This window comes from Festucalex cinctus, chromosome 10, assembly GCF_051991245.1.
Source record: "Festucalex cinctus isolate MCC-2025b chromosome 10, RoL_Fcin_1.0, whole genome shotgun sequence".
Classification (NCBI taxonomy): domain Eukaryota; kingdom Metazoa; phylum Chordata; class Actinopteri; order Syngnathiformes; family Syngnathidae; genus Festucalex; species Festucalex cinctus.
In genome coordinates this window covers 1,590,001-1,615,663 of record NC_135420.1, presented here as the reverse complement: position 1 = coordinate 1,615,663, position 25,663 = coordinate 1,590,001, and the positions used below count along the sequence as shown (strand labels likewise).

Sequence of the window (25,663 nt, the reverse complement as noted above, 5' to 3'; positions counted from 1 at the left end):
GAAATTGCATGCTTTTATATTTTACATTCTCTGAGACACTGATCCATCTTATCAGGAATCACATTTTCAAAATTATCAAGATGTGTTCTCACAAAATGTCTAATCTGAAGGTACCTAAGAAATCCCTTTTTGACAGTCCGCATTTCTCCTGAAGCTGCTGAAATGACGCAAACGACCCCTGAATATAGAGATCCCCAAAGCAACACAGCCCCAATTCTTTCCATTTATCAAAGGCTCCATCCATAATAAAAGGAGTAAATGATGGATTTGCAGCAAATGGTAATGTAAAGGACAGAGGTCTTAGCTTAAATTGTTTTGCTATTTGTTTCCAGATCTGGATGGAGCTGTGTATAACCGGATTACAATTATAGTATGATTTACTGAGACGAACGGGAGACATCAGAATAGAACCCTGTGCACATTCCGTTATGATTCCATTTGGTGGGGGAAGACGTGCACGGGTGACGAGGCCGCCGACACCTCTCTCTCAGGCGTGCACTGCTTGCAGGAAACCAGGGATATTGCCAGCCTGCACCTGGTGCTGTGGCTGTTATACTTCACAAACTGTATTTCTCTGGCTTGGTTCCACAAAAATCTCGCTCATTTCCAAAACCTGGAAATGTATTTTAGCACGTGAAGTCATGCGCGAGTGGGTGATGTCATTACGCTGGTGCATGTATAATGTTGTGTTTAAGTGTGCCATGTAAAATCGTCAACGCTTCCACTCCCGCACAGTCATAACTTTGAAAGACGTGCTTCAGAACTGAAACATGGCACCGTTTGATTTTACTTGAATCGGTGCTCGGAGGTCCCCATCCATTTTGTGGTCCATACCACAAAAAGTACCATCATCGGTCGGTACCCATTAGGGGTGGGTGAAATGGCTTAAAAATTATATCACGATATTTCAAAGAAATTTGCGGTGACAATATTGGTAATAATTACTGAACAATAGATTTGTTATTGACATTTCAGAATAATAGCACTTTTATTGCAGCAACAATATTTAAGCCACCATTTTTTCCCAGAATTGAAATAAACAGCAGTGACAATATACAAACAAAATGTAAATATACTAACTGTAATGGAATAAAATGGAAATAAAAACAGGCCAGTGTTTACCCTGCGAATTGTAACATAACTGCTTAAAGGACATTTACTTAGCAAATACAATGAAAGCACATACCTTCAGAAGTCAGTGGCAAATTGTATGTGTCAAAAAGGCCACTATTTTCTCCTGTGTAGTTGAGCCAACCGGCAGAAACCCTCCTTGAGCTTTATTTTGCCGTGAATGGCTCTGGTTGTTTAACTCATTCAATCCCAGCCATTTTCACAGAAGCAATCCCGTTCGCTCCCGGCTGTTTTACTGGATTTTGACTGATTTTGCAAGGCCCACAGAATATTGTGTTCAATTGCTATAAAAGTATGGAACCTACCAAAAGAAAGATTGAAGTCTCTTCTATCATCAGGAAAAAAAGTATTTCCATTTTGCAGCAATTAGCATTAGAAGAGAGCTAAGTTTAATCAGTTTTCACAAATCTATTTAAAATTATAAGTAATTTAGCTTTTTTTCTAGATGGCCCTGGTTGATCTCCTTTGTTCTGCTGCCACCGGCTGGCCGTTTGTGTAATAACTTTGTAAACATTTCTGCAACCGTTCTTTGCAGTTGAGAGGCTGCATCAAAGTCTTCTGTATGCTCTAGCATAAAAAAATAAAAAAATAAAAAACGTATAAATACGTCTTTGGGACATTTACAACATAAAAAAACGTATTTACACGTTATTGGGAGCAAATGAGTTAATTAGAGGAGCGAGAAAATGCCGCGTTTCCTTGTAAACATTAGTAGCGGGTATGAATAACACAAATGTGCACTTTTAGGGTGCTGCGCGATAGAAACATGCACACTTTCCCGTCTAGCGCATATTAGCTTAGTGGTCGATTAGCATCACACTAACGTGAATTAGATGGCAAAGTACCAGTCACGGTAAAATAAACACCGCGGATTGTTAGCCAAACAATATGCGACCGCTTCAGTATAAATCAACCACCGTCTGTTTTTTTGTTTTTTTTCATAAGTAGTGCATCGAATCAAGAGTGCTCCAGTAATTAATGAACAAAACACGACGAAGCTCACTCCCACTTTGTCGAAGACGAGACAGAACTGAGCTCTTGCAGCCTCACATGCTCCTACATTGTTTTTTGTGCAGCAGCGAACGACGCGTATACGTCCAAGTTGACACGGAAGACGTCAATTTCACGCTATGTTAAATTTTTATCACCTAAAAAAATACACTGGTAATATCGCAGACAATATTTTTTGGAACATCCCTCGTACCCATCCCTACCCATGACCCATTTTCATGCCTGCTCCTGGGGAGGTGCGTTGGCAGAATTGAGAAGGTTGTGCTTCCCTCTCCTGAGCTACCGAATAGTGGTCCAGAATGTCTTTGAAGCTGTCCCAAAGTCATTCTCCATGGCCTCAGAGAACATGGCCTAAGCAACCACCAAAGCTGTGTCCTGCTTGGCCTGCCAATACCCATCAAATTATTTCAGAGTTCCAGAGGCCACAAAGAATCGGTAGGACTCTTTCTTCAGCTTGACGGCATCCCTAACCACTGGTTTCCACCAACAGGTTTGGGGACACACACAGATGTACGATCGGCGGTAGAATGGTAATGGTGATACTTCATTTATAAAGCCGTCAAAGTGCTTTACATTTTGACTACTCATTCATCTATTGATGATGTAGCGTCAGGAGCAACTGGTTCAGTATCTTACTCAAGGATATTGGATACTCAAGGATAAGGATGGTCTGGGATCAAACTGACAACCTCAGGGTTGCAAGATGATTACTGCACTACCGACCCACGCTGTAGCCAGGCTTCAAGTGTCCACTCCACAGCTGCCAACTTTACATCATCCGCAAGTGGAGATCTTTTTGCAGTTCTTTCTCAAAATAAGTCAAAATCATAATATTTCCAAAATGAAAAGCAAGTTAAAATCTTGCCTTGCACATGTGGCATACATACCTTCAAATTTTTTGGTCCATAATGCATTCATTTTCAAGGCAGATTTTGTGAAAAATAATTAGATTGGATTACATTTCGATTAGATTAAAATGTATCTTTTTTTTGTTTGTTTGTTTGTTTTCAAACTTCCATTACTCAGTGCCAGTAGCACTTAAACAGGTTCTGACTGTTGGGGAGAAAAATTCAAAGTGTTATCTTCAAAAAGAGACCAAAACTATGCTGATACGTCAAATGGTTCAAGAACAGCTTCAAATTTACTTAAAAATGATAGGAATGATTCGGGGAAGACATGGTCATGACCTCTCACAATATTTACATTGGTGGCACAACAGATGTACCAAAAGAGCATTTAATGACTCTTATTTTGTGTTTTCTAGGTGACACGGGCATTTTCTTTCACAAAGACTCCAAAGCGTGTGGTGCAGAAGGCATTTATGTCCAACAGTACCCCAGATGATAAAAGACTGAGCACTGAAAATCATAGCAGCTCGACATTGACTGTAAGTCTTGTTTGTTTGTCTATGTGGTAGGTGTGTGAATCTCAGCACTGAGGACGATTCGATACGCATCTTGATGTATTGCCAGCGATATGATACTTGAACGATACATGGAATTTTCTGGCGATGCGATACGATTCACCCTCTTCATGAAGCGATACGATGCGATAATCATTTCGTTCAAATCAATGCGATCCGATACGATGCGATTTAACATGAGTCAAATAAGCAAAGGGAAAAAAAATGAATTTAAAAAAATATATGGAATTCAGTATTGTACTACAAAAATGATTTTGCTTTATTCCTCATAGGTACTTGGCAGTAAATGCAACACTCAATGAGTAACTTAAAGCTACTATATGGAGGATTTCCCCCCCAAAAAATCTTAACAATAGCCTTTTTATTTGACCATTTATGACTGAAACATATTATAATTAGTAGATCAACATCTTAGCTGTTCACAATGGGTACTCCTACAAGCCTCTGGCCAATATTATTTAGAAAGCGTCCGGTCCGAATCCTTCGAATTTCCGGCCCTCTGTCTGCGGGATGTGACGTCGTGCACGTTCTCGTCAGTTGTTTCCTGTAGTCGCGAAGACAGAACTAGTGCAGATTTTCGCTGCCCCAGACACCCACTGTTACTCCGCGGAAGGCTGCTTAAAAAAGAAAAATGAAAACAATGTCAAGTGTCACGAAAAAAAAAAAAAATCTAAACTTGATAGTGACCGACGCCGGGCAAGGACGAGAGTGAACATTGGTTTGAAATTTCAGCGGTGGAGAGAGTTGAGATCGGACTTGGATTAGAAAAGTGATTCACAGCTGGCTTTCTTTCTACTCCAAAAGGTAAGAAGCGAGTATCTTGACATTTAGGAAAAAAATGTGTTGTTTTCAAATAGCAGTAACCTCAAGATCGATCACTTCTCGGTCGTAACTATTGGGGTGAAAGTGAGATGGACGGCAACATTTAGCGTGAAAGGGGCGGCAAAGTTGAATGTAATAGAAGAGAATGACTTTATGAAGAACAGACGTTCCATTCCGCAACTTTCAATCAGGCTTAATGTTGCCTTATTTTCCTCCGTGAAAACAGCCTATTGTAGCTACATTATGCTAATGGAATGTGAACGGTACTACTTAATGGCGATAACATTCATGGCCGTATCACACTAAGTAGTGAATGGGTCTATATGTTTTTCACAATCGTCAATTTCCATAAATGACAGCCCACCTTTCGGCTAATGCACAATGACACTAGCCTGGGGGCGACAAACTAATAATGACTTGAATCAGGTTGACGTCCGTCGAGCGGGGTGACTACAATATGTAACTGCATATTAACATCGGAATGAGGTCCAATTAATTGACGTAATTTGCACATCGTTTTGAAGTACAGCACAGGACTGGACTTCGACCGACTAAAGCAATATGATCTGCACGTCCCGTGAACATCAATTGTTTAGTGGGGATCAGAGTCTCATTCCGTGAAGTAGCCAGCTTTGTATAACATTAGAAAACTTCTTACCTCTGAAAACATAGTTTATTTGGATATGAAGAGACCAGTCTTCAGTATTGAGGTCGTGCACGTACGAGTGCGCGCAGCGTGTACGAGCGTGAAGTTTGTTTTCAGCCACAGGTGGCAGTAGCGATTTTAAATTTTAAATCTTCCATATAGCTGCTTTAAAGTGATACTTTCAATAGTGCAATAGTCACCATTAACATCTAACCCATCCCTCCCCCTGTATTTTATTATTTCCTCCTTAGCTCTCTCCCTTTTGGTCTTCTGTGGTGCTCTTACTGTATCCAGGAAACCTCCAAGCAGCTGGTCCATGGCTGACCTTTTCTTCGGAGGCTCTAGCTCATCATCTAGGTTAAACAAGGCAAAGCAAGACAGAACAAAAGAGACATGAGTCACAGCAATAAGTCGACAATAATATCCAAACACAACAACAAAAAGCACAGTCTCATAACTCACTTTGTACTGCTTCAAAAAAGTCACAGCCAGCTGCATGAACCTTTTTTTTTGTTTACAATATCAGCATATTAAATTAGTTAATTACTTATTACTACTACTATTATTACTTATTAATTAATTATTATTAGTTAATAAATTACCATACAGTATGACTGCATTACAATATCATCATCACAACATCATCACATCAATGCACTATTATATTATACTATTAACAAAACCAAGTCCCACAACAAACCTCTTTCATCTTCCTCCATCTCCTCCACCTCATTGTCATTGTCCTCCTCCTCCTTGTGGCTTTTTCCATCTCCTTCTGCTTGAGCTGCCTGGCTCTCATCATCCAGCATACCATCAGCCCTTGCCTGAGCAGAGGGCTCATCATCATCATCATCATCATCATCATCATCTAGAAAAACCAACTTGGACAAGTTTTGAAAACTAGCATAAGTGATTTATTTTCCATGTGAAATAAATAAATACACATCATTAGAACTGCTCACTCACTATGTCACTAACCCTAACCCTCGCAGCTATAAGCTCTCTGAAAAAAGAATTATCCGCAAGATTTGATGGTGTAGTGGAGGCCATTGAAAAAATGGAGAAGGAGATTAACGATTGTGCTGAAAGAAGGGCGGAAGCTGAACAACGAGTTTCAAATGCGGAGGACGAGATAACTAGCATGCAGGCTAAGCTAAAGACACTCGAAGACAGGAATTCTGTCGTGGAGGAAAAACTCCTGTACTTGGAAGATAGATCACGGCGAAACAACTTGAGGCTTGTTAACTTGCCAGAAGGTGTGGAGGGACGCGACCCCATGCTCTGCTCTCATCCCGTTTTTAGGAGGTGATGGAAATCATATTGTTGGGACTCAGGATCTCGATCCAGTAGCCATCGGGGTCCTGGATGAAGGCCAGTCCTTTCATTTTACCGTCGTCGGGTTTCTTGACGAAGGTGACGCCTTGCTCTTCGAACAGCTTGCAGGCCTTGTTGACATCCGGCACCGCGATGCCGATGTGGCCAAAGCCACGTGGATCCGAGTTTCCGTTGTGGTATGACTGGCTTTCGTCGGACTCCGAGCCCCAGTTATGCGTCAACTCGATGGTGGCCCTGCGGGAGAAAGTCCAGGCCGTGTTCTTTCTTGGAAAAATGGATCCCGGAGTTGCTGGACTTGGCTTTGCCCCGGGCTCTGGGTTTGGAGAGGGCACACGGCATCGGAACGACGAGGGGAGCCTGGGCGCAGCCGAGGACACTCATAATGCGGTTTCTCAACTACAAGGATAAGATGGCAGTCATCGCAGCGGTCCGGACCAAGAAGGAAATCCGACACGGGGACCAGCAGGTGCGCTTCTTTCAAGATTTCGAGGCCGGGACGCATCAACTGAGGAAACAATTCGACTCGATTCGCCGGGAGCTACGTGGCCTTGGACTACGACATGGAATTGCTCATCCTGCGAAGCTGCTTGTCACTTCTAACGGCCAGACACACGTCTTTAAGACTGCAACAGAAGCACAAGAATTTTTGAAGAAGCTCCGGGAATAGAGGGCGCAAAATGAACAAAACGAGGACTCCAAATATGACGAGGAAGAGTGGGTGAGTTCGAGCCGGCTCAAAGAAATTTACGAAGCGACCGGACAATTTGCGACTACTATAACAACGAGTGAGACTACATTATTAGCACGGAGCGATGTTAACCACTAGACTTTATTTTGATTTTTCTTCCCTATTCTTGTTGAGCTACATTGGGTGGGCTGATCCTCATTAGGAGGTAGGTCTTCAGCGTAACAGAAGTCGAAGTAGAGTGGATGGGTTGCCCTCACGGGCGAGGGAAAGGGAAGGTGGGTTTTTGTATTTTTTTTTCTCTTTTTTTTTACTTTCTTTTTTTCTGTTTTGAGTTTGTGTTTGTTATGCTCCTCTATACGTGTGTTATGGTTCAGAGAGCTCCAGTTCATCTAAGGTGCTTCTTTTTTTTTCATCCTTCTCTTGAAATGTCATAAGAAGTGAATGTTAATTTCGTTTCATGGAATTGTCGGGGGTTACAGCAACTCAAAAGAGTTAAAAGATGCTATTCGTATCAGGAGGAGATGGCAAGGGGATGTGTTCTCAGCATCTGTCTCATCAAGAGCCAGAGGTGTCATGATTCTTATTCACAACTCGTTCCCACTTCAGGTAAAAGATGTCATTAAGGATAAGGCAAGGCAAGGCAAGTTTATTTGTATAGCACATTTCATACACAAGGCAACTCAATGTGCTTTACACAAGGAAAGACAACACATAAGCATCAAGAAACAGTAGTTAACATTCAGGGGAAGAAAAATAAATGAAAATAGGTTAGAAAATTTACTAAAAAGAACATATAATAACAATCTTAAAACATTATTCAACAAACTTTAAAACATTTAACATAAGGAAGTTTAAAATAATAAAAAACACTTAATTAAAGCTGTTTAAAAGTCCCTAATCAAAGGTATAAGATAAAAAGCAAAGTTTTTAACCTGGATTTAAAAGCATTTACACTCGGGGCTGACTTCACTTCTGTTGGTGGCCTATTCCATCTGTGTGCAGCATAATAGCTAAATGCAGCTTCACCATGTTTGCTTCGAACTCTGGGTTCCACTAGTTGGCCCAAGTCTGTAGATCTCAGAGCCCTGCTGAGTTTGTACTCAATCAGCATTTCTTGTATATATTCAGGACTCAAACCATTTAGTGATTTATAGACGAGTAGCAGAACTTTAAAATCGATTCTACAGCTGACTGGGAGCCTGTGTAAATCCTTAAGTACTGGAGTAATATGTTCTGATCTCTTTGTTTTGGTCAGAACTCGAGCTGAAGCATTCTGAATGCAATTGTCTCATGTTCTTTTGAGAGAGTCCAGTCAGAAGACCGTTACAGTAAACTAGTCTGCTGGAGATAAAAGCATGGATAAGCTTCTCTTGGTCTGCTTGAAGCATGCAGTCCTTCAGTCTGGATATGTTTTTCAGCTGGTAAAAGGCTGTTTTAGTGATGAATTTAATATGATTGCTGAAGGTCAGGTCTGAGTCTGTTAGTACCCCAAGATTTCGAACTTGGTCTTTAGTTTCTAAAGACAGTGACTCAAGCTGTTTTTTAACAGCAATCCTCTTTTCTTTATTGCCGAAAACAATGAGCTCCGTTTTGTTTTCGTTCAGCTGAAGGAAATTTTGGTTCATCCAGTTGTTAATTTGCTCTAGAGAATGACACAATACGTTAATAGAAGTGCTGTCATTTGGGACATTGATAAATACAGTTGTGTGTCATCTGCATAACAATGATAGTCAACATCGGCGTTCTGAAGCATTTGACCCAAAGGTAACCTATACAGACTGAACAACAGGGGTCCAAGGACTGACCCTTGAGGAACCCCAAAATTTCCAATAGTCACAAAGTAACTCCTTTCCTCCAAATAGGACCTGAACCATTTAAGGACTGTTCCATTTAATCCCACCCAAGTTTCCAGCCTGTCTAACAGTATATTATGATCAATCGTGTCAAATGCTGCACTGAGGTCCAACAAGACGAGCACCGATACCTTCCCTGCATCAGTGCTCAATCTTATATTGTTCAGTACTCTAATCAGAGCTATTTCTGTACTGTGATGAGGTCGGAAACCTGACTGGAATTTATCCAAAAGTCCGTTTAAGCTCAAGAAATTGCTGAGTTGATTAAAAACCACTTTTTCAACTATTTTAGTTACGAAGGGAAGGTTTGCGATTGGTCCATAATTTGCTAGCACGGAGAAATCCAGTGTTCTCTTTTTTTAGAATGGGCTTGTCGGCGGCTACTTTCAGAGATTTAGGAAGCTCACCTGATTGAAGTGAGCAATTAATTATTTGATGTAAATCGATCTGAACAGATTTCGCAATGGTTTTGAAAAAGCCAGATGGTATTCAGTCAAGATAGCTCGTGGAAGGTTTCAATTGCTGAACCAGGTCTACTACAGTATTTTGATCCACTGAGTCAAATTCTGTCATGGTAATTAAATTATTCCTAGGTGATTTTAAGTGCTGCATCATTTTGTTATTTTGCTGGTTTGTAACAATGTTTGACCTGATGGCTTGCACTTTTTCACTAAAGTAGCAGGCAAATTCATTGCATTTATCTGTTGAGAGGAGTTCTGGTGCTGTTTGATTTGGGGGATTTGTGAGTTTGTCAACCACGGAAAATAGAGTCCGTGTATTGTTGAGGTTCCTATTATTAATTTCATAAAAGTGTTGTCTAGCTATTACTAACTCTTGGTTAAAATGACATTGTCTGTACAGGTCAAAATGAACTTGGAGTTTAGTTTTTCTCCACTTTCGCTCTGCTTTTCTGCATTTAGATTTCAAAGTCATTATGTTGGTAGCACACCTCCAAGGTGTTTTAGTTCGGGATGAAATGGTCTTAGTTTTAATAGGAGCAACAGCATCCAAAACATTTGAGATTTTTGAGGTGAATTCATCCAGAAGTTCATCAACGGTCTCTGCATTTACAGTTGGTGATGCAGCCATTAATTCCATAAACAGGTTGCTTGTATTCTCATTTATGTCCCTTTATTTAATAGACACAGTAGTTGTTTGAACTTCGGGGATTGTTTGTAATTCAAAAAACACACAGGAATGATCTGAAATACCCAGATCTTTCACCTCAACAGATAAAATGTCAACACCTTTAGAGATGACGAGATCAAGAATGTGACCTTGATTGTGTGTTTGACCTTTTACATGTTGTGAGAGACCAAAAGTATAAAGTATATTACAAAATTCTTAGGTATTTTTGTCCAAGTTGTTGTCAACATGAATGTTAAAGTCTCCAGTTAAGACCAGATAGTCATAGTCGGTACAAATTACTGACAGCATTTCTTCAAATTCCTCCATGAATCTGCCTTTTTGTTTTGGAGGTCTATAAATTATGACAATGACGATGTTTGGTTCACCTTTTACCAAAAGACTAAGATATTCAAATGAATTAAAAACTCCCAATAAAATTTCTTTACACTGAAATAGAGATTTAAAAATGGCAGCAAGTCCACCGCCTTTTTTTGCCATTACGACATTTGTTCATGAAAATAAAATTTGTTGGTGTTGCCTTATTCAGAACAGTGTTGCAGGAACCTTCTGTGAGCCATGTTTCACTGAGGAGAAATAAGTCGAGATCATATGTCTTAAAAATGTCATGAATCAACAACGATTTGTTAACTAGTGATCTTGTATTTAGTAGCGCTAGTCTCACAGTGGTAATCGGAGACGCTGGTTTAGTCAGAGGTTGACAAGCTATACTGACTAGGTTTGTAGCTTCTGACTTATTTCTTCTCATTTCTTTTGCCAACTTTCTATTTCTTGTAATCACAGGAATGCTACAAGCTTCCTTGGGTCCTGACTTATTCTGGGAACACACATTTTTTACATTGGATATGTAGTCTGGACCCAAAGCATATCAGACCGAGCTGTAGTTGAGATTCTCCACAGCCAAAGATGGAGGTCGGCGGGTGGGGAGCTGTTTGCTAAGGCTTGGTGGAGTCAGACGATTAGTAGATAGCTGAATGTGGCGTCTTGGGGGGAGCATGGGCGAACCGTCATCAGCAGGCAGCTGCCTGGAGAGACCTTTATTTAGCTGTATGGAGAGATTGACCAGATTGCTCAACCTATTGGTGAGACTCGATGGCGCGTCAGTCATCGGGTCATTCGGGGGCGGTGCACAGCGCGGTGGTGCATCCGGCAGTGAATCCGGTAGTGGCGCTGTCTGGCAGGTGTTGCTTGGGGGCGATGCACAGCGCGGGGATGCGTCCGGCAGTGAATCCGGTAGTGGCGCTGTCTGGCAGGCGTCGCTTGGGGGCGATGAACAGCGCAGGGGTGCATCTTGTAGTGAAACTGGTGGTGGTGGTCGTGCTGGTGTTTGGCAGGTGTCGTTCGGGAGCAGGGGAGCTGGATGGTCGGTGTTTGGAGTGTGGGCAGATGAGGACAAATCAATCTGTTATGAAGGGCAGGGAGTGCAAGATAGTGAGCCAGCCTCACCAGACGCTATGGAAGATGTTGGCTGTCAGTAATCTGACTCCCTGCTCATTGAGATAAATCCCATTGCGTTGGAAAAGATAGCGACGTTCACAAAACATAGAAAAATTGTCAATAAAGTTCACTGAGTAAGAAACACAGAGGCTTTTCAGCCATGTCGAGAGTGACATAATCCAACTGAAACGCTCATCACCTGGTCGGACAGTAGGCAGAGGACCACTCAGAAAAACCTCTGCGTTTAGGCATATCATCTTGTGTAGAAGGGTAATAAAGTCTTGCTTCAGTATCTCCGACTGTTTTTTCAACACATCGAATGCTCCTGTGTGAATCACAATCGATCTCACAGTCGGGTAGTCAGTAGCAATCTTGACGACTTTTTCAGAAATGTCCAGCACCATGTCATTAGCAAAACACAGAACTTTTGTGTTTTTTCTGCTGCACAGACGTTTAACACCAAACAAGGCTTTGTCGCCTATTATCAGTGTTTGTGTCTCAGTAGCTGAACGCATTTGCTGAGAAGGTCCGCTTTCATACCTTTGACTGGTGCTGTGATCCCCCGAGGCTTGCTGGCTCGGCGACAGCACGGCAAACCTGTTTCTCAGTTCGATATTCGTATTTTGTCTTCGTCGGCCAAGAGACGGTTTCCTCTTTCTTGCTGGTACCAACGTCCAAGACTGATTTCTTGGGGTTGAGGGAGCCTTTTGCACTAGGCCGACGTGTTTCCTCAGGCATTAGTTGGCGGTCAGGTCCAGCTGTTGGGCGACGACTCCTCAGTTTTGGCTTTGCTCCCAGCACATTCCACAGAGGGTCATTGGATGGAGCTAGCTGTTTGTTAGCATGCTCATGACCACCGTTTGGAGACATTGGCAGTGTGGTGTCATTCCACGATTTTCCATTCACCTCCACAAACATTTCAAGGCGGTGCATTCTTGTCTCTAGCACTGCCATCTTCTGAAGAAGTTTGTGGTATTCATCGGTCGAGATGGAAGGCATCATTCGTCCAGCCATGCTGCTAGTAGCAATCGTGTGCTGATTAGCAGGCCGTGCTCACGTTATCGTGAGGAGTTTCCAAAAAAAATTTTGAAAATTGCGCCCAGCTGGTTGTATCTACTAAACAAAAAGGTAGTACAGCCACATCGAGGCAAATGTCCAGGAAAAAACCCAGAAAAAGAAAGAAAAAAGCAGTTATCAGCTGAAAGAATGCAAAGCAAAGCAGGAGCAGAGCAGATTGCGTCTACACACTAGGCAAGCTGCAAGCAAGGTAAATAATAGAGAAGAAGGGAAGAAGGTAAATAATAGTTCAAGGTAAACTATTGGCAGAGGATTTAAACTTGGTGAAAGTAGAGATCCCCTATTTTTTTGAGAATTTATTTCTTACCCTCTCTGAATTTTCTGGACAATTTGTAGTTGCTGGTGATTTTAATTGCACACTGGACCCGAGTGTGGATTGGTCAACAGAGTTTGATCAGTCACATAATAGAAGCAGGAAAGTAATAAAGCAATTCATTAAAGAATTAAATTTGATTGAGATATGGCGAGAGAGGAATCCCAAAATCAGTGCATATTCTTGTTACTCATTAGTGCACCAATCTTTTTCACAAATTTATTATTTTCTAATATCCGCGTACTTACGACACAAGATTCAGGACTGCCTTTATGAACAGATTGTGATTTCTGATCACGCACTATGTTGCTTGTTATATAAAGACAAACAATTGGTTAGGGATGCTCCTAAATGGCACTTTAAACATAAATGGCTGCTCGACAAAGACTTTGTTAGTTATATAGGGAGACAGATAGATGATTTCTTTGAATTTTACGGGGATCAAACTTCAAAATGTATAAGGTGAGAGGCCTTTAAAGTAGTGATGGAGAAACCGAAGCTTTCTGAAGCAGTGAATCAATATGGAGCAGTGTGTCAAAATGGTTCAGTGTCATTAGGTATTTGCCACGAATCAGTGTGGTGAATCACGACACTGCTTCACCACTGCTACGCACGTCTGAAGCAATTGTGTTGAAATGGTTTAGTGCTTCGAGGCATTTGACACAATTCAGTGTGGTGACATCTACTGGACAAAAATATATTTTATTTACATTCAGCAAAAGGGCAAAGCGTCATTAATAAGATACAGTTGTCAGTTTTAATTGAAAAAGTGAAATACTTTGTGCAACAGAAAACTGATAATGGTATTTGAATAAAATGCTTGTGACACTGGGACGGGGATTTGGGTGTTTTATTAAAAACATCATTTATGCAGCATTTGGTTTCAGACTCAGTCGGTTATATATGACCTCTCCGGCTTTCGAGAAGATCTTATTGGTAATTAGATTTATATTATAAATCAGTGTATATAGTGTGTGAATGAATGCCTACAATATATGCAATTGCGAATTAATCTATTGTGTAATAATCTAACTTCTCCTCTACTGTAAAATCAATAAAGGGAAGAGATATTTACTTGAAAAAAGTATATTGTAAATTTTACAAGGAGGATTTTGGGTACCCGGGTATCGGAACCCGAGCGGTGTTCTGTTATTGGACTTCTGTGCTCGTCATGGATTGTCCATAATGAACACCATGTTCAGGCATAAGGGTGTCCATATGTGCACTTGTCACCAGGACACCCTAGGCCGCAGTTCGATGATCGACTTTGTAGTCGTGTCATCGGATTTGCGGCCGCATGTTTTGGACACTCGGGTGAAGAGAGGGGTGGATCTGTCAACTGATCACCTGATCAACTGATCTGGTGATGTGTTGGCTCCGTTGGTGGGGGAAGATGCCGGTCCGACCTGGCAGACCCAAACGTATTGTGAGGGTCTGCTGGGAACGTCTAGCGGAATCTCCTGTCAGAAAGAGTTTCAACACCCACCTCCGGCAGAGCTTCTCCCTTGTCTCGGGGGAGGCGGGGGACATTGAGTCCGAATGGGCTATGTTCCGCGCCTCCATTGTTGAAGCGGCCGATCGGAGCTGTGGCCGTAAGGTGGTCGGTGCCTGTCGCGGCAGCAATCCTCGAACCCGCTGGTGGACACCAGCGGTAAGGGATGCCGTCAAGCTGAAGAAGGAGTCCTATCGGGCCTTTTTGGCCTGTGGGACTCCGGAGGCAGCTGACGGGTACCGGCTGGTCAAGCGGAAAGCGGCTTCAGCCGTTGCTGAGGCAAAAACTCGGACATGGGAGGAGTTCGATGAGGCCATGGAAAACGACTTCCGGACGGCTTCGAGGAAATTCTGGTCCACCATCCGGCGTCTCAGGAGAGGAAAGCAGTGCACCATTAACACTGTGTATAGTGGCGATGGGGTGCTGCTGACCTCGACTCGGGACGTTGTGAATCGGTGGGGGGAATACTTTGAAGACCTCCTCAATTCCACCGACACCTCTCCCTTTGAGGAAGCAGAGTCTGGGGACTCTGAGGTGGGCTCTCCTATCTCTGGGGTCGAAGTCATTGAGGTGGTTGGAAAGCTCCTCGGTGGCAGGGCCCCGGGGGTGGATGACCCGGGGGTGGATGAGATCCGCCCGGAGTTCCTAAAGACTCTGGATGTTGTGGGGCTGTCATGGTTGACACGCCTCTACAACATCGCGTGGACATCGGGGACAGTGCCTCTGGATTGGCAGACCGGGGTGGTGGTCCCCCGTTTTAAGAAGGGGGACCGGAGGGTGTGTTCCAACTACAGAGGGATCACACTCCTCAGCCTCCCTGGTAAGGTCTATTCAGGGGTGCTGGAGAGGAGGGTCCGTCGGGAAGTCGAATCTCGGATTCAGGAGGAGCAGTGTGGTTTTGGTCCTGGCCGTGGAACAGTGGACCAGCTCTACACCCTCAGCAGGATCCTCGAGGGTGCGTGGGAGTTCGCTCAACCAGTCCACATGTGTTTTGTGGATTTGGAGAAGGCGTTCGACCGTGTCCCTCGGGGAGTCCTGTGGGGGGTGCTTCGGGAGTACGAGGTGCCGGGCCCCCTGACAAGGGCTGTTCGGTCCCTGTACGACTGTTGCCAGAGTCTGGTCCGCAGTAAGTCGGATTCGTTTCCAGTGAGGGTTGGACTCCGCCAAGGTTGCCCTTTGTCACCGATTCTGTTCATAATTTTTATGGACAGAATTTCTAGGCGCAGCCGAGGCGTTGAGGGGTTCCGGTTTAGTGGCCTCAGCATTGCATCTTTGCTCTTTGCAGATGATGTGGTGCTGTTGGCTTCATCAAGCCGGGGTCTCCAACTCTCGCTGGAGCGGTTCGCAGCCGAGTGTGAAGCGGTTGGGATGAAGATCAGCACCTCCAAATCCGAGACCATGGTCCTCAGTCGGAAAAGGGTGGCGTGTCCTCTCCGGGTCGGGGATGAGATCCTGCCCCAAGTGGAGGAGTTTAGGTATCTTGGTGTCTTGCTCATGAGTGAGGGTAGGATGGAGCGGGAGATCGACAGGCGGATCGGTGCAGCGTCTGCAGTAATGCGGACTCTGTATCGGTCCGTCGTGGTAAAGAAAGAGCTGAGCCAAAAGGCAAAGCTCTCGATCTACCGGTCAATCTACGTTCCGACCCTCACCTATGGTCACGAGCCGTCAGAGTCGAGCCGCTGCTCCTCCGCATTGAGAGGAGCCAGCTGAGGTGGCTCGGGCATCTGGTTCGGATGCCTCCTGGACGCCTCCCTGGGGAGGTGTTCCGGGCATGTCCCACCGGCAGGAGGCCCCGGGGACAACCCAGGACACACTGGAGAGACTATGTCTCTCGGCTGGCCTGGGAACGCCTTGGGATCCCGCCGGCGGAGCTGATTGAAGTGGCTGGGGAGAGGGAGGTCTGGGTTTCCCTCATAAAAGCTGCTGCCCCCGCGACCCGACCTCGGATAAGCGGTAGTAAATGGATGGATGGGTTTTGGGTACATTTTACGAGTTTATTTATAAAAAAATAGAAAAAAGAAAAAAAAAGTTAAAAAGTGTAGGAGCGAACTCAAGACCTTGGTAGCTAGACACTTATCATGTGAGCCATTTAGTCTTGCTGTTTGCCACTATAGGATAAAGTATTTCTGGTGACTAAACGGAGCAAAAATGATCTCGCGGTACGAGGACCTGACACCAGCAACACACAGTGGGAGTGGCGTGGCTCAGGTCCTAGCGTGGCTGTCACCCAATCTGAAGGTTATGGGTTCGTTCCTCAAGCCTTCAGTACTTTTTTCATTTAAAAAACAAACAAAAACCGCTAAGATGTACTAGGAACACTTAATTTTGGAGCGATAACACTTTCCTAGTTTATTTTTCTCCAAGTAAATATTACTCATTCAGTGCACCCTTCCTCGTTCTCAATCACAATGCGTGCAAAAGTTCTCCCTCCTCTCAACTCACAATCTTGCCCCTCCCTACCTGGAGTGACACGGCGACGGCGACGGCCGACACACGTGTACGTAACAACGCTTCACTTCCGTGGTCACGTGATTTTTCCACCGAATGAAGCACGGCTTCGGAACAACGTATCGAGACACTTCTTGCCGCGAGCGCTCGACACTTGCCGAGCGTCTGCTTCGAGCGTGATCTCACTAGATGTTCCACTGAATCCAGCGAGATATCGAGACGATCGATTGTGACGCTTCTGCAGCGAGCGGTCGACACTTGTCTCGAGCGTCTGCTTCGAGCGTAACATCACTACTTTATTTTTATTTATTTATTTATTTATTTATTATTTTTTGTGTGTGCGTGGGTGCGTGCGTTTGCGTGCGCATCACACATCACTACTTTAAAGTTTTTATTAGAGGACATATTATAAGTATTACAAGTTCGAAGTCAAGGAATAGGCGCGAGGAGAGAATGGAATTGGAAAAACAAATAAAGGCTCTTCAGGAAATTGTTCAGGAGGGTAAAAATCCAGAAAAGGTGACTGAGTTGATGACGATGAGAGCAGAGTATGAGAAACTATCTGCATCTAGGGCTGCGACAAGTTTATTGATGTTGCAACAATCCTTTAATGAACAAGGCGATAAATCCGGAAAAGTGTTGGCATGGCAATTAGAAACTAGGACACCAATTACAAACATCTTTTGCAACGGAAATGTTTTAAGTGATCCACTAGAAATAAACAATACATTGTAAGACTATTACAGCGATTTGTACAATTAATCCAATTTGGTCGAACTTAAAGATATAGAAATGTTTCTAGATCACTTAGCTATCCCTCGCATTTCAGATGAATATAAGGAAGAACTGGACGCAGATAAGAGCGCTAGCGAAATCAAAACTGCTATCGATACTATGAAAGCAGGGCGGGCCCAGATGGGATCCCAATTGACTTAGATAAAAAATGTAAAAGTAAACTAATAAAACCAATTCTAGAAATGTTCCATGAAGCATTTCAGAAAGATAGTCTTCCACCTTTTTTTCATAGTGCAATAATCACATTGTTGCCAAAGCCAGGTAAACCGCCCAATAAATTTGAGAACCTGAGGCCTATAAGTCTACTTAATTCTGATCTCAAAATCTTGAGCAAACTTCTGGCAACGCGACTGCGAAAATATCTACCTTCGATTATTGGTAAAGACCAAAACGGCTTTATAACAGGTAGACAAGGCTTCCATAATGTGAGAAAACTATTAAACCTAATTTATTATAATAAAGAAAAGCCAGACTCTGCAATCTTATCCCTAGATGCGGGAAAAGCCTTTGATAAGGTAGAATAGACTTACCTCTTTAAAGCGCTAGAAAGATTTGGTTGCGGAAATTCGTTCATTAAATGGATTAGACTAATGTGTGCAAATGCAACAACTGAAGTTTTGTCTAACCGTAATACCTCGGCACTCATACAGATACAAAAAGGTTGTCAAGGATGTCCTCTCTCGCCATTATTGTTTGATATAGCAATCGAGCCACTGGCGATTGCAATCCGGTCGAATACACAATTTAAGGGACTGGAAGTAGGATCAATAGAATACAGGATTGCACTCTACGCAGACGATATAATCTTAATGTTGTCTAAATTGTCCGATTCAATCCCAGCATTACTACAACTGATTGAAGGTTTCAGTAAAATTTCTGGCTACAAAATAAATAACAGTAAATCCTCTATAATGATACTCAATGAAGGTGAAAGAAGGAATCCACTTCCAACAGCAATTCAATTTAATGTGGTGGAGAAGTTTGAATACTTGGGGATCCAAATTTTGCCTAATTTGGAGTATGTGGCCAAGGCAAACTATACTCCATTGTTACAAGAAATCACCAAGTCAATTAACAGATGGAACTTATTGCCACTTTCTATAATTGGAAGGGTCAACGCATTAAAAATGAATGTGCTCAAAGTGACTAGTCACTTCGATTTACCTTTCTTTTCTCTTTATTTCTTTTTTTTTCTGACCTTTTCTCTGGTCTCCTGACCATTTAAACCTCACGACTCTGGCAAGATTCTGAAGTACCTGGTTAAGGCGAAGGGTAATGGGATATTTATAAGGTTTTAGGTGAATGAATGAGTATAAATTTATACGTATTTGCACGCACGCACACGCACGCACGCACGCGCACGCACGCAAACGCACGCAAACGCACACACGCAAACGCACGCACGCAAACGCACGCACACATACACACAAAAAATAAAAAATAAAAAATAAAAAAAATAAAAAAAAGAGCAATGATGACAAGACGTTGAATCGGTAAGACTACCGAATGAACAATTCTGAGCTCTTAAAAAAAAAAAGAAGAAAAAAAAAAAAATGAATGTGCTACCAAAGTTGATTTATTTTTTCCAGAATGTCCCCATGCCATCTCCTCCGGACTTTTTTTCCACATTGAAAAAATAATTTGTCAGATTTATTGGGGGAAAGGGAAAGCCAATGCTGAGATTATCCTCATTATACCTTCCATTTGATCGAGGGGACTTGAGATGTCCCAATGTGACTTGGTATTATCAAGCAACACAACTCAAGTGTATAATGTTCTATTTCTCGACACATGACCCCCCTCAGTGGGTTGAGATGGAATCACATGACCTCAAACTTCCTATTCCCTATTACTTATACTCAGACTCAAATAGAAGATTGCTAAAACATACAAAGAGTCCAATAGTAAAGCACATGATAAGAATTTGGTTTACTGCAAAAAAAAATACCTAAGGGAACCAGTTACGCTTTCTCGATTTAGTCCAATATGAGGCAACCAGGTATTCACACCTGGAAGGTCGGATGCAATATTTAAACTCTGGCACTCAAGGGGGTTGAGGATGATTGGAGATCTGTATTTGCCCGACTCTGATATCATGATGTCCTTTGAACAACTGAGAGTTAAGTTTGGCATAGACAGGAAATACTTCTTTAAGTACTTACAGCTCAGAAGTTTTGTTAAAGCGAAACAGAATAATACTGTCTCCAAACCTCCTCTATCAGTTTTAGAAGAAATGATGAGCAAAGAAACTTTAGAAAGGGGGGCTATATCAAGGCTCTATAACATGCTGGTGCTTCATTCTTTGGAAAATTCATCTGATAAGAGGAGGGTTTGGATTCAAGAATTGAACTGTGAAATACCAGAATCTGAGTGGGGGAAAATTTGTGTGGATGCTCAGACTAAATTCATGAATGCACGACTTAAACTAACCCAATACAAATGGCTGATGAGAGTTTATAAAACACCAGTAGAACTGAACAGATACAATGGGGACATTCCGGACACTTGTTTTAAATGTGCTGAAGAAAAAGGAACATTATTTCATTGTATGTGGCAGTGTGGAGAAGTGAGAAAGTTCTGGAATGAGGTGACACCCTTTATTAATTACGTCACAAAGATGGAAGGAAATTAATTTTTGTTAATTTAATTTCTTACTTTTGTTTGTCTAAACTGTAACCTGTGATCGAAGTTACTAAATTAGTTGAACTGGAGCCAGTTGTTGTAAGAGGAGCATGTTCGTTTGTTTGTAGCGGGTTTGATTCCCGGTAGAATTGTATTGAATGTCTTGGAAATGATTAAAATAAAAACACTGTTGGAAAAAGAAAAGTTCTCATAATGGTCTCAAAAGTTCTAAAAAAGGTCTAAAATTTCACTGAGTGATTCCTGCAAGAACCCTGGTTTGAAAGACTGTCCTTTGGCTTCCATGGCCTTTTATACACGACATGCATCACATGGGAGAGAATAACTGTGTCTATTTGGGATACATTCTCGTCTTCGTGCACAAAGGCATTTTTTGTGCTGTACAACACCGTCATCTGGCGGTTGATGAGGGACGAAATAGAACAAACAAGGCACTCACAGAGCACCTTGATCTCTCGCAGAGCAGAAAACACCATTTTATTGCCTCTCTACTTCCCCCAGACAAGGGACAGGTTCTTCATGACATTTCCAAGGCCAGATTGTTAGAGTTCTATTCATGATTCTCTGGTTACAAAACAAAATAAATACAACAAAAATTAGGGATGTCCCTATCCGATTACGTGATCGGAAATCGGGCCCAATCACATGGTTGCTGACTCGATCGGAATCGGACGTTGTCTTCCGATCAGGACTCGGATAAATATACAAGGTAATTTTATTTTAAAAACTTTATTAAATCTGGAGTTGGGCAGTGGCAGAGTGACACTTAATTTTTCCACATAGTGAGTGTGGCATGGTATCACTTTACGACAGTCAGGAGATGGGAAAAGTACTGACATTCTGTACTTGAGTAAAAGTACAATTACTTACATAAAAAATGACTTTGGTAAAAGTAAAAGTACTCATTCAAATAATTACTCAAGTAAAAGTAAAAATGTGCAGGCTCTAAAATGTACTTCACGAGTAAAAACTATTCTAAAAAAATAAATTCTCAGTGAATTACAAAGTACTGGAAAAAACTACTCAAGTACAGTAACAAGGCTCTGCACTAACTTTTCCACTACTAGCACTGGTGCGAGTAACATTTTTAGTTGCTTGCACAGCACAGGATTTGGTCGCATCATTTTTTTGTAGAGGTGCAGCATGACCTTGGGCATATGCAACTCCATATATTTGCAAAATATTTGATTGAAACACGAGGTTTGCCTGCAACAGCAGTGGCTATCAAAACAAGTCAATTTCGTATAACTTAACTCATCTGAACATTATTTTGTTTAGCTCAGTAAAAGTCAGTACATTTTTTTTTTCCTTCACCTGCTCCTCGGCCGATGTTCCCTTGACCTTATCATCTGTATGCTGTCCTTGCTCCGAAGCTTCTAGATTTCACCAGCTAGACGGCGAGTTAACGGCATTCCAAATCACCAGACTTTGCTTTTCTTTTGTGCTGTGAATTTGAACAATGGCCTCTGACCATTACCCTCCTTAGGTCGTTGTAAAACTAGAAAATAAAATAACAAACAATGTAATATTAGCTAACACGACACCTTTTCATGCTAGTAGCTAGTCACATTGCACATTCAACAATCCCTAATTGTCCTAATTAACTAAAATAAATCTACAGTGTTTTTATATTGACATCGCATGTACTTAGGGATAATTCTCATCCAAAGCAACAACAAAAATAAGATCCAACAGTCTGCGTAGCAATGAACGTGTCGGAATTGCGTGCTGCCACATTGGAGTGGTGTTGAATCTCTATTTTACTCAACAAAAACATTAAACCTAGCAACCACAGGAGGGCGCTTAAAGACTGCACAAATTCAAACAAAAACTTCTGAAGGGCAGAATAATCTGTATCGTTTGATTTGGCACCTTCCGCATCATTTTCCTCCTCATTTTCATTTTGTTTTAGAAATAATCAGCAATAGACTGCTTCATTTTTTAAATTATTTTTTTTATTTCGCTGCCACTTTTCCCTGAGCCACACCACAACCGCCTCCATTGCTTTTCCGTTACAGTCGGCGCGCGGCGGGAAGGGGGCAGGATCATTTTAATTCTGCAAGCCAAGCTTGCATTCCCCAATGCGTGCGGATCTGCCATAACATTTCACGAGTGGCAAGTCACGCCAACATTGATTGAACCATATTTACAATTTCATATGGACCACCATGGATGAAAATTGCGATTCAAAACTGGCTCGCGAGTCGCGAGGCTATTTGTGAATGGAGGTCTGCCGCTGGTGCTCTCATTCAAGTTAATGGGAACACACACCGCAATTTTTTATTTTATTTTTTTTAACCACAAACATTACAAATCCATCCACAAGTATCTTTTAAATTGTAAATATAGTTCAGCGTTGTTGTAAAAGATTTTTATATTGATTGTATGTACCGTATTTTTATGACTTCGGTGAAGACCGGCGGGCGCCTTTGGTTCTCTCGCACAAACAAGGAAATGGGCGTTGCTCTATGCCTTGCTGTCGGTCAATCAGATGACGGGTGACAACGGCTGCTCTCGTCCCATGACGACCGGCGCTGCAGAACCACTGCTGAAAGGGTTCTAAACAGCAGTTACAACGGAATTGCTCGGCCCCGAAAGAGTCCCATGGAGACATCCGGGAACAAAAAAAATGCAGCTTCCGTGTGGAACCGGTACGGTGGAAAAGCACCATATTACATATGTTTGTAAATTGTAGTCTGTGTGGTGCGCGTGTACACGTATGCTGTGCCGATCAGGAAGTAGCCAGCCAATCACATTGCAGCGGGTCTTGTTTCACTCAAATACTATTGGATTGAGTCGGCGCACGGCGGCGCGCTCTCGTTGCTCGCACGGGAGAGCCAGCGGAGGACACAGTGACTTTCGAATGTACGTTTTAAACATAGTGCAGAGGGAGCATTAATGCACTCGCATCGCGCGAGCGGCATTTTTGTTCACCGACACGCACTTGAAAGTTGCGCGCATTTGCTAGTGAAATGCTCGCACTGTCGAGCCCTGAGTAATGAAGTATTTGTACTTCGTTACTTCCCATCTCTGACTACAGTGGCACTATTAATGTGGAAGGCGGAGGCGATGCGAATTGCACTGCAATGTGAGCATTTCGTGTGGCGGAAAAGATATAAAGTAGATGTGTTGCTTCCCCACCACACCGCTGAGTTCATTGACGGGCAGCCAAGCAGCCCCTCCGCATTAGGCACTGACGACTTGGACGTGCTCCGTGCCATCCTGGGGGATCCAGCGGCGGGCGCGCTTCGTTTCATCCCCGCGAACCCAGCTGCGGTGCTTGCGTCGGCGACTCTGGAGTCTGGACGCCCTTTGAACGGAGCCCGGCAGCTGCGGTGCCTGTACCGGCGACTCTGGAGTCTGGACGCCCTTCGAAGGGAGCCTGGCGCCTAGTCTAGCTTAGCCTAATGTGAATTTGAAGGGTCGGACATCCTAGCTGGGTCGCCAAATCCCGCCCGGTCCAGCAGTCTAGACTGTTGTGAGTCCAGACCCAAAGTCATGATATGGTAAGATTAAATAAATTTTGCTTGCTTGCCCTTCAAATGCAGCCCTTTGTTGTGAAATTGTTTTTTTGTTTTTTTCCATACACACATATACTGTATTTTTCTTCTTAAAAATACATTAGGTTCGGCCATCAATTTGTGTTAAGTAGCATGCTTTATAATGGCTACAGTAGGTTCTCAAAAATAAAGCTCTTCTGAAAAATTTATATACTGGTTAATAATACCTCATTGAGGAACTCATAGATGTGCCAAAAAAGGGGGTTTAAATGGTTTACTTAGTTTAGCCACTGTCCACTCACCATATAAAAATTTGGGGTAGTTTTGTTTATTTAAAAAAAAAAAAATCCTCAATCAATTGCCAAGGTATCGGATCGGGACTCGGAATCGGCCAATCTCAAAATGAGGTGACTCGGACTCGGATCCAAAAAATTGTGTTTGGGACATCTCTAACAAAAATACAACAGTATTTGTTTTGAAGGTTTTATGGGTTGTCAATGTTTTATACAGTTACCTGATCCCTTTGCAGGAAGATGTAATGCACTGTTGTCAGAATCTTTGTAATATTACCTGAAATGTCTCTCTTAAATGTCACTTTTTCTCTCTTTTTGTTCCATATTCTAGATGTCTCGCTCTGTCTCCACACACAGTTTGAGTGACTCTGCCAAAAGCAGTACCACAATGCAACGCTCTAATTCTTTGGACCACCCTCCTCTCAGTGCCAGAGTTCCTGTCTGTATACTCTCGTCTTGCAGCCCTGCCCAAAATGTTACTTAGCCAAGCTTTGCCACGGATAGTCAGGGAAAACAACGTCTTCCCCAATTATTACTTGGATATGTAGAGACGAAAGCTATCTAGCTTCTAATCTCATTTATAAGCCCAATCTACACATTTTTTGTCAAGCTATACTGTTCCGAAACGTACGACCAATGCAGCCGACCCCAAGTTTGCATATATTTCAAATTCCCAAACCAACCCTCATCTCAACGCCAAAACATTGGTGACAAATTTGGATCCAATTGTTTCCAGACATGTTGAGGCTACAGAGTCCAAACCAAAGCTAGCACAACTAAATTTAGAAAGTGTAGTTTTGAGTATTATGCACTATTTGTACAATATTGAGCTGGTTGCCTTTGAACACTTACGGACTCCTAGTCCTAAACATAAAACAATTCGTTAAAGTACCAAGTGTTGATTTGGAAGAACTGCATTACATTTCATCTTGTGGGCCCTGGGGTTTCTACTGGTGATGATCGAAGTTTTGGAGAATATTCCCTTGGTGGCTAGGGTTAGGTGACGGTGTGAACGGATGTCGACTGAGGACATAAAATACAGTAAAACCTCCAAAATCAAATGCTATACAAACAGGAGTTTAAGTTTAAAAAAAAAAAAAAAAAGCACAAATACTAGGTTTGACGATGTCAAATTTCTGCTGAAAAACAGAGGCTGAGCTATAATGCTGTAGAGGCCATTGAAATATTGGGGTGAAAAAAAGCTTAAAGAGATAAGTTCGGATTTTTTTACATGAATCTCTATTTCATCCTCACCTCCAGTGTGTGCGATCAGCACTGACTTACCCGACAGTGTTCTGTGACACGAGTTCTGGTCTGGTGTTGGACGAGAGGAAAATAGTCCAGCAAGCTGGCTGGTGTCACAGAAATAAAGCGGTTTTTTTCTAAAAACAATTTGTGTTCAAAAGAGTGATACATTTGCATCATAATACTCCTTTCTGAAAAAAAGTCAGACGCCATTACCGCCAGGCACTACTTTTCTGTTCATTCGTATCACTGCGCGGCACCCTGTAGACTGTTGATAGACGCGCAACAGACAGCTGATAGTCGCGCCTTCCGCCGTCAAAAAGACAAACAACTTGTAGATTAGTGTGCGTCTATCAGCCTCATGCGGG

General features: G+C 42.5%; 2 protein-coding genes across 4 annotated transcripts in view; one reads left to right on the top strand and one right to left on the bottom strand.

Annotated features, from left to right (window-relative positions):
* ect2 (epithelial cell transforming 2) overlaps positions 1 to 25,330 on the top strand; it is a 334,206-nt gene extending 308,876 nt beyond the window's left edge. For 2 of the 3 annotated variants that reach the window (XM_077534330.1, XM_077534329.1), the window contains 2 exons: positions 3,407 to 3,529; positions 24,382 to 25,330. In XM_077534330.1, the coding sequence (XP_077390456.1) occupies positions 3,407 to 3,529; positions 24,382 to 24,534 (276 nt within the window). In that variant the 3' untranslated portion in view covers positions 24,535 to 25,330. Of the gene's footprint in view, positions 1 to 3,406; positions 3,530 to 5,284; positions 6,646 to 24,381 lie in introns of those variants that run through there. The other variant, XM_077534331.1, reaches the window with a different exon arrangement.
* LOC144027104 (uncharacterized) lies at positions 6,311 to 17,111 on the bottom strand. The gene is made up of 3 exons (XM_077534400.1): positions 16,981 to 17,111; positions 6,926 to 6,991; positions 6,311 to 6,725 (listed from the first exon to the last, which is right to left on the bottom strand). The coding sequence occupies exons 1-3, from the start codon at positions 17,109 to 17,111 to the stop codon at positions 6,332 to 6,334; spliced, it is 591 nt and encodes a 196-aa protein (XP_077390526.1). The 3' UTR covers positions 6,311 to 6,331.
* Positions 25,331 to 25,663: the final 333 nt, after the last annotated feature.

Coding starts and splice junctions, on each gene's coding strand:
- LOC144027104 (XM_077534400.1), bottom strand. CDS start 17,111: ATGTTACGCTCGAAGCAGACGCTCGAGACAAGTGTCGACCGCTCGCTG. Junction 6,992..16,980: donor ACGCTCGAAGCAGACGCTCG/GCAAGTGTCGAG, acceptor CTTCTGTTGCAG/TCTTAAAGACGTGTGTCTGG. Junction 6,726..6,925: donor AGGATGAGCAATTCCATGTC/GTAGTCCAAGGC, acceptor GGCTGCGCCCAG/GCTCCCCTCGTCGTTCCGAT.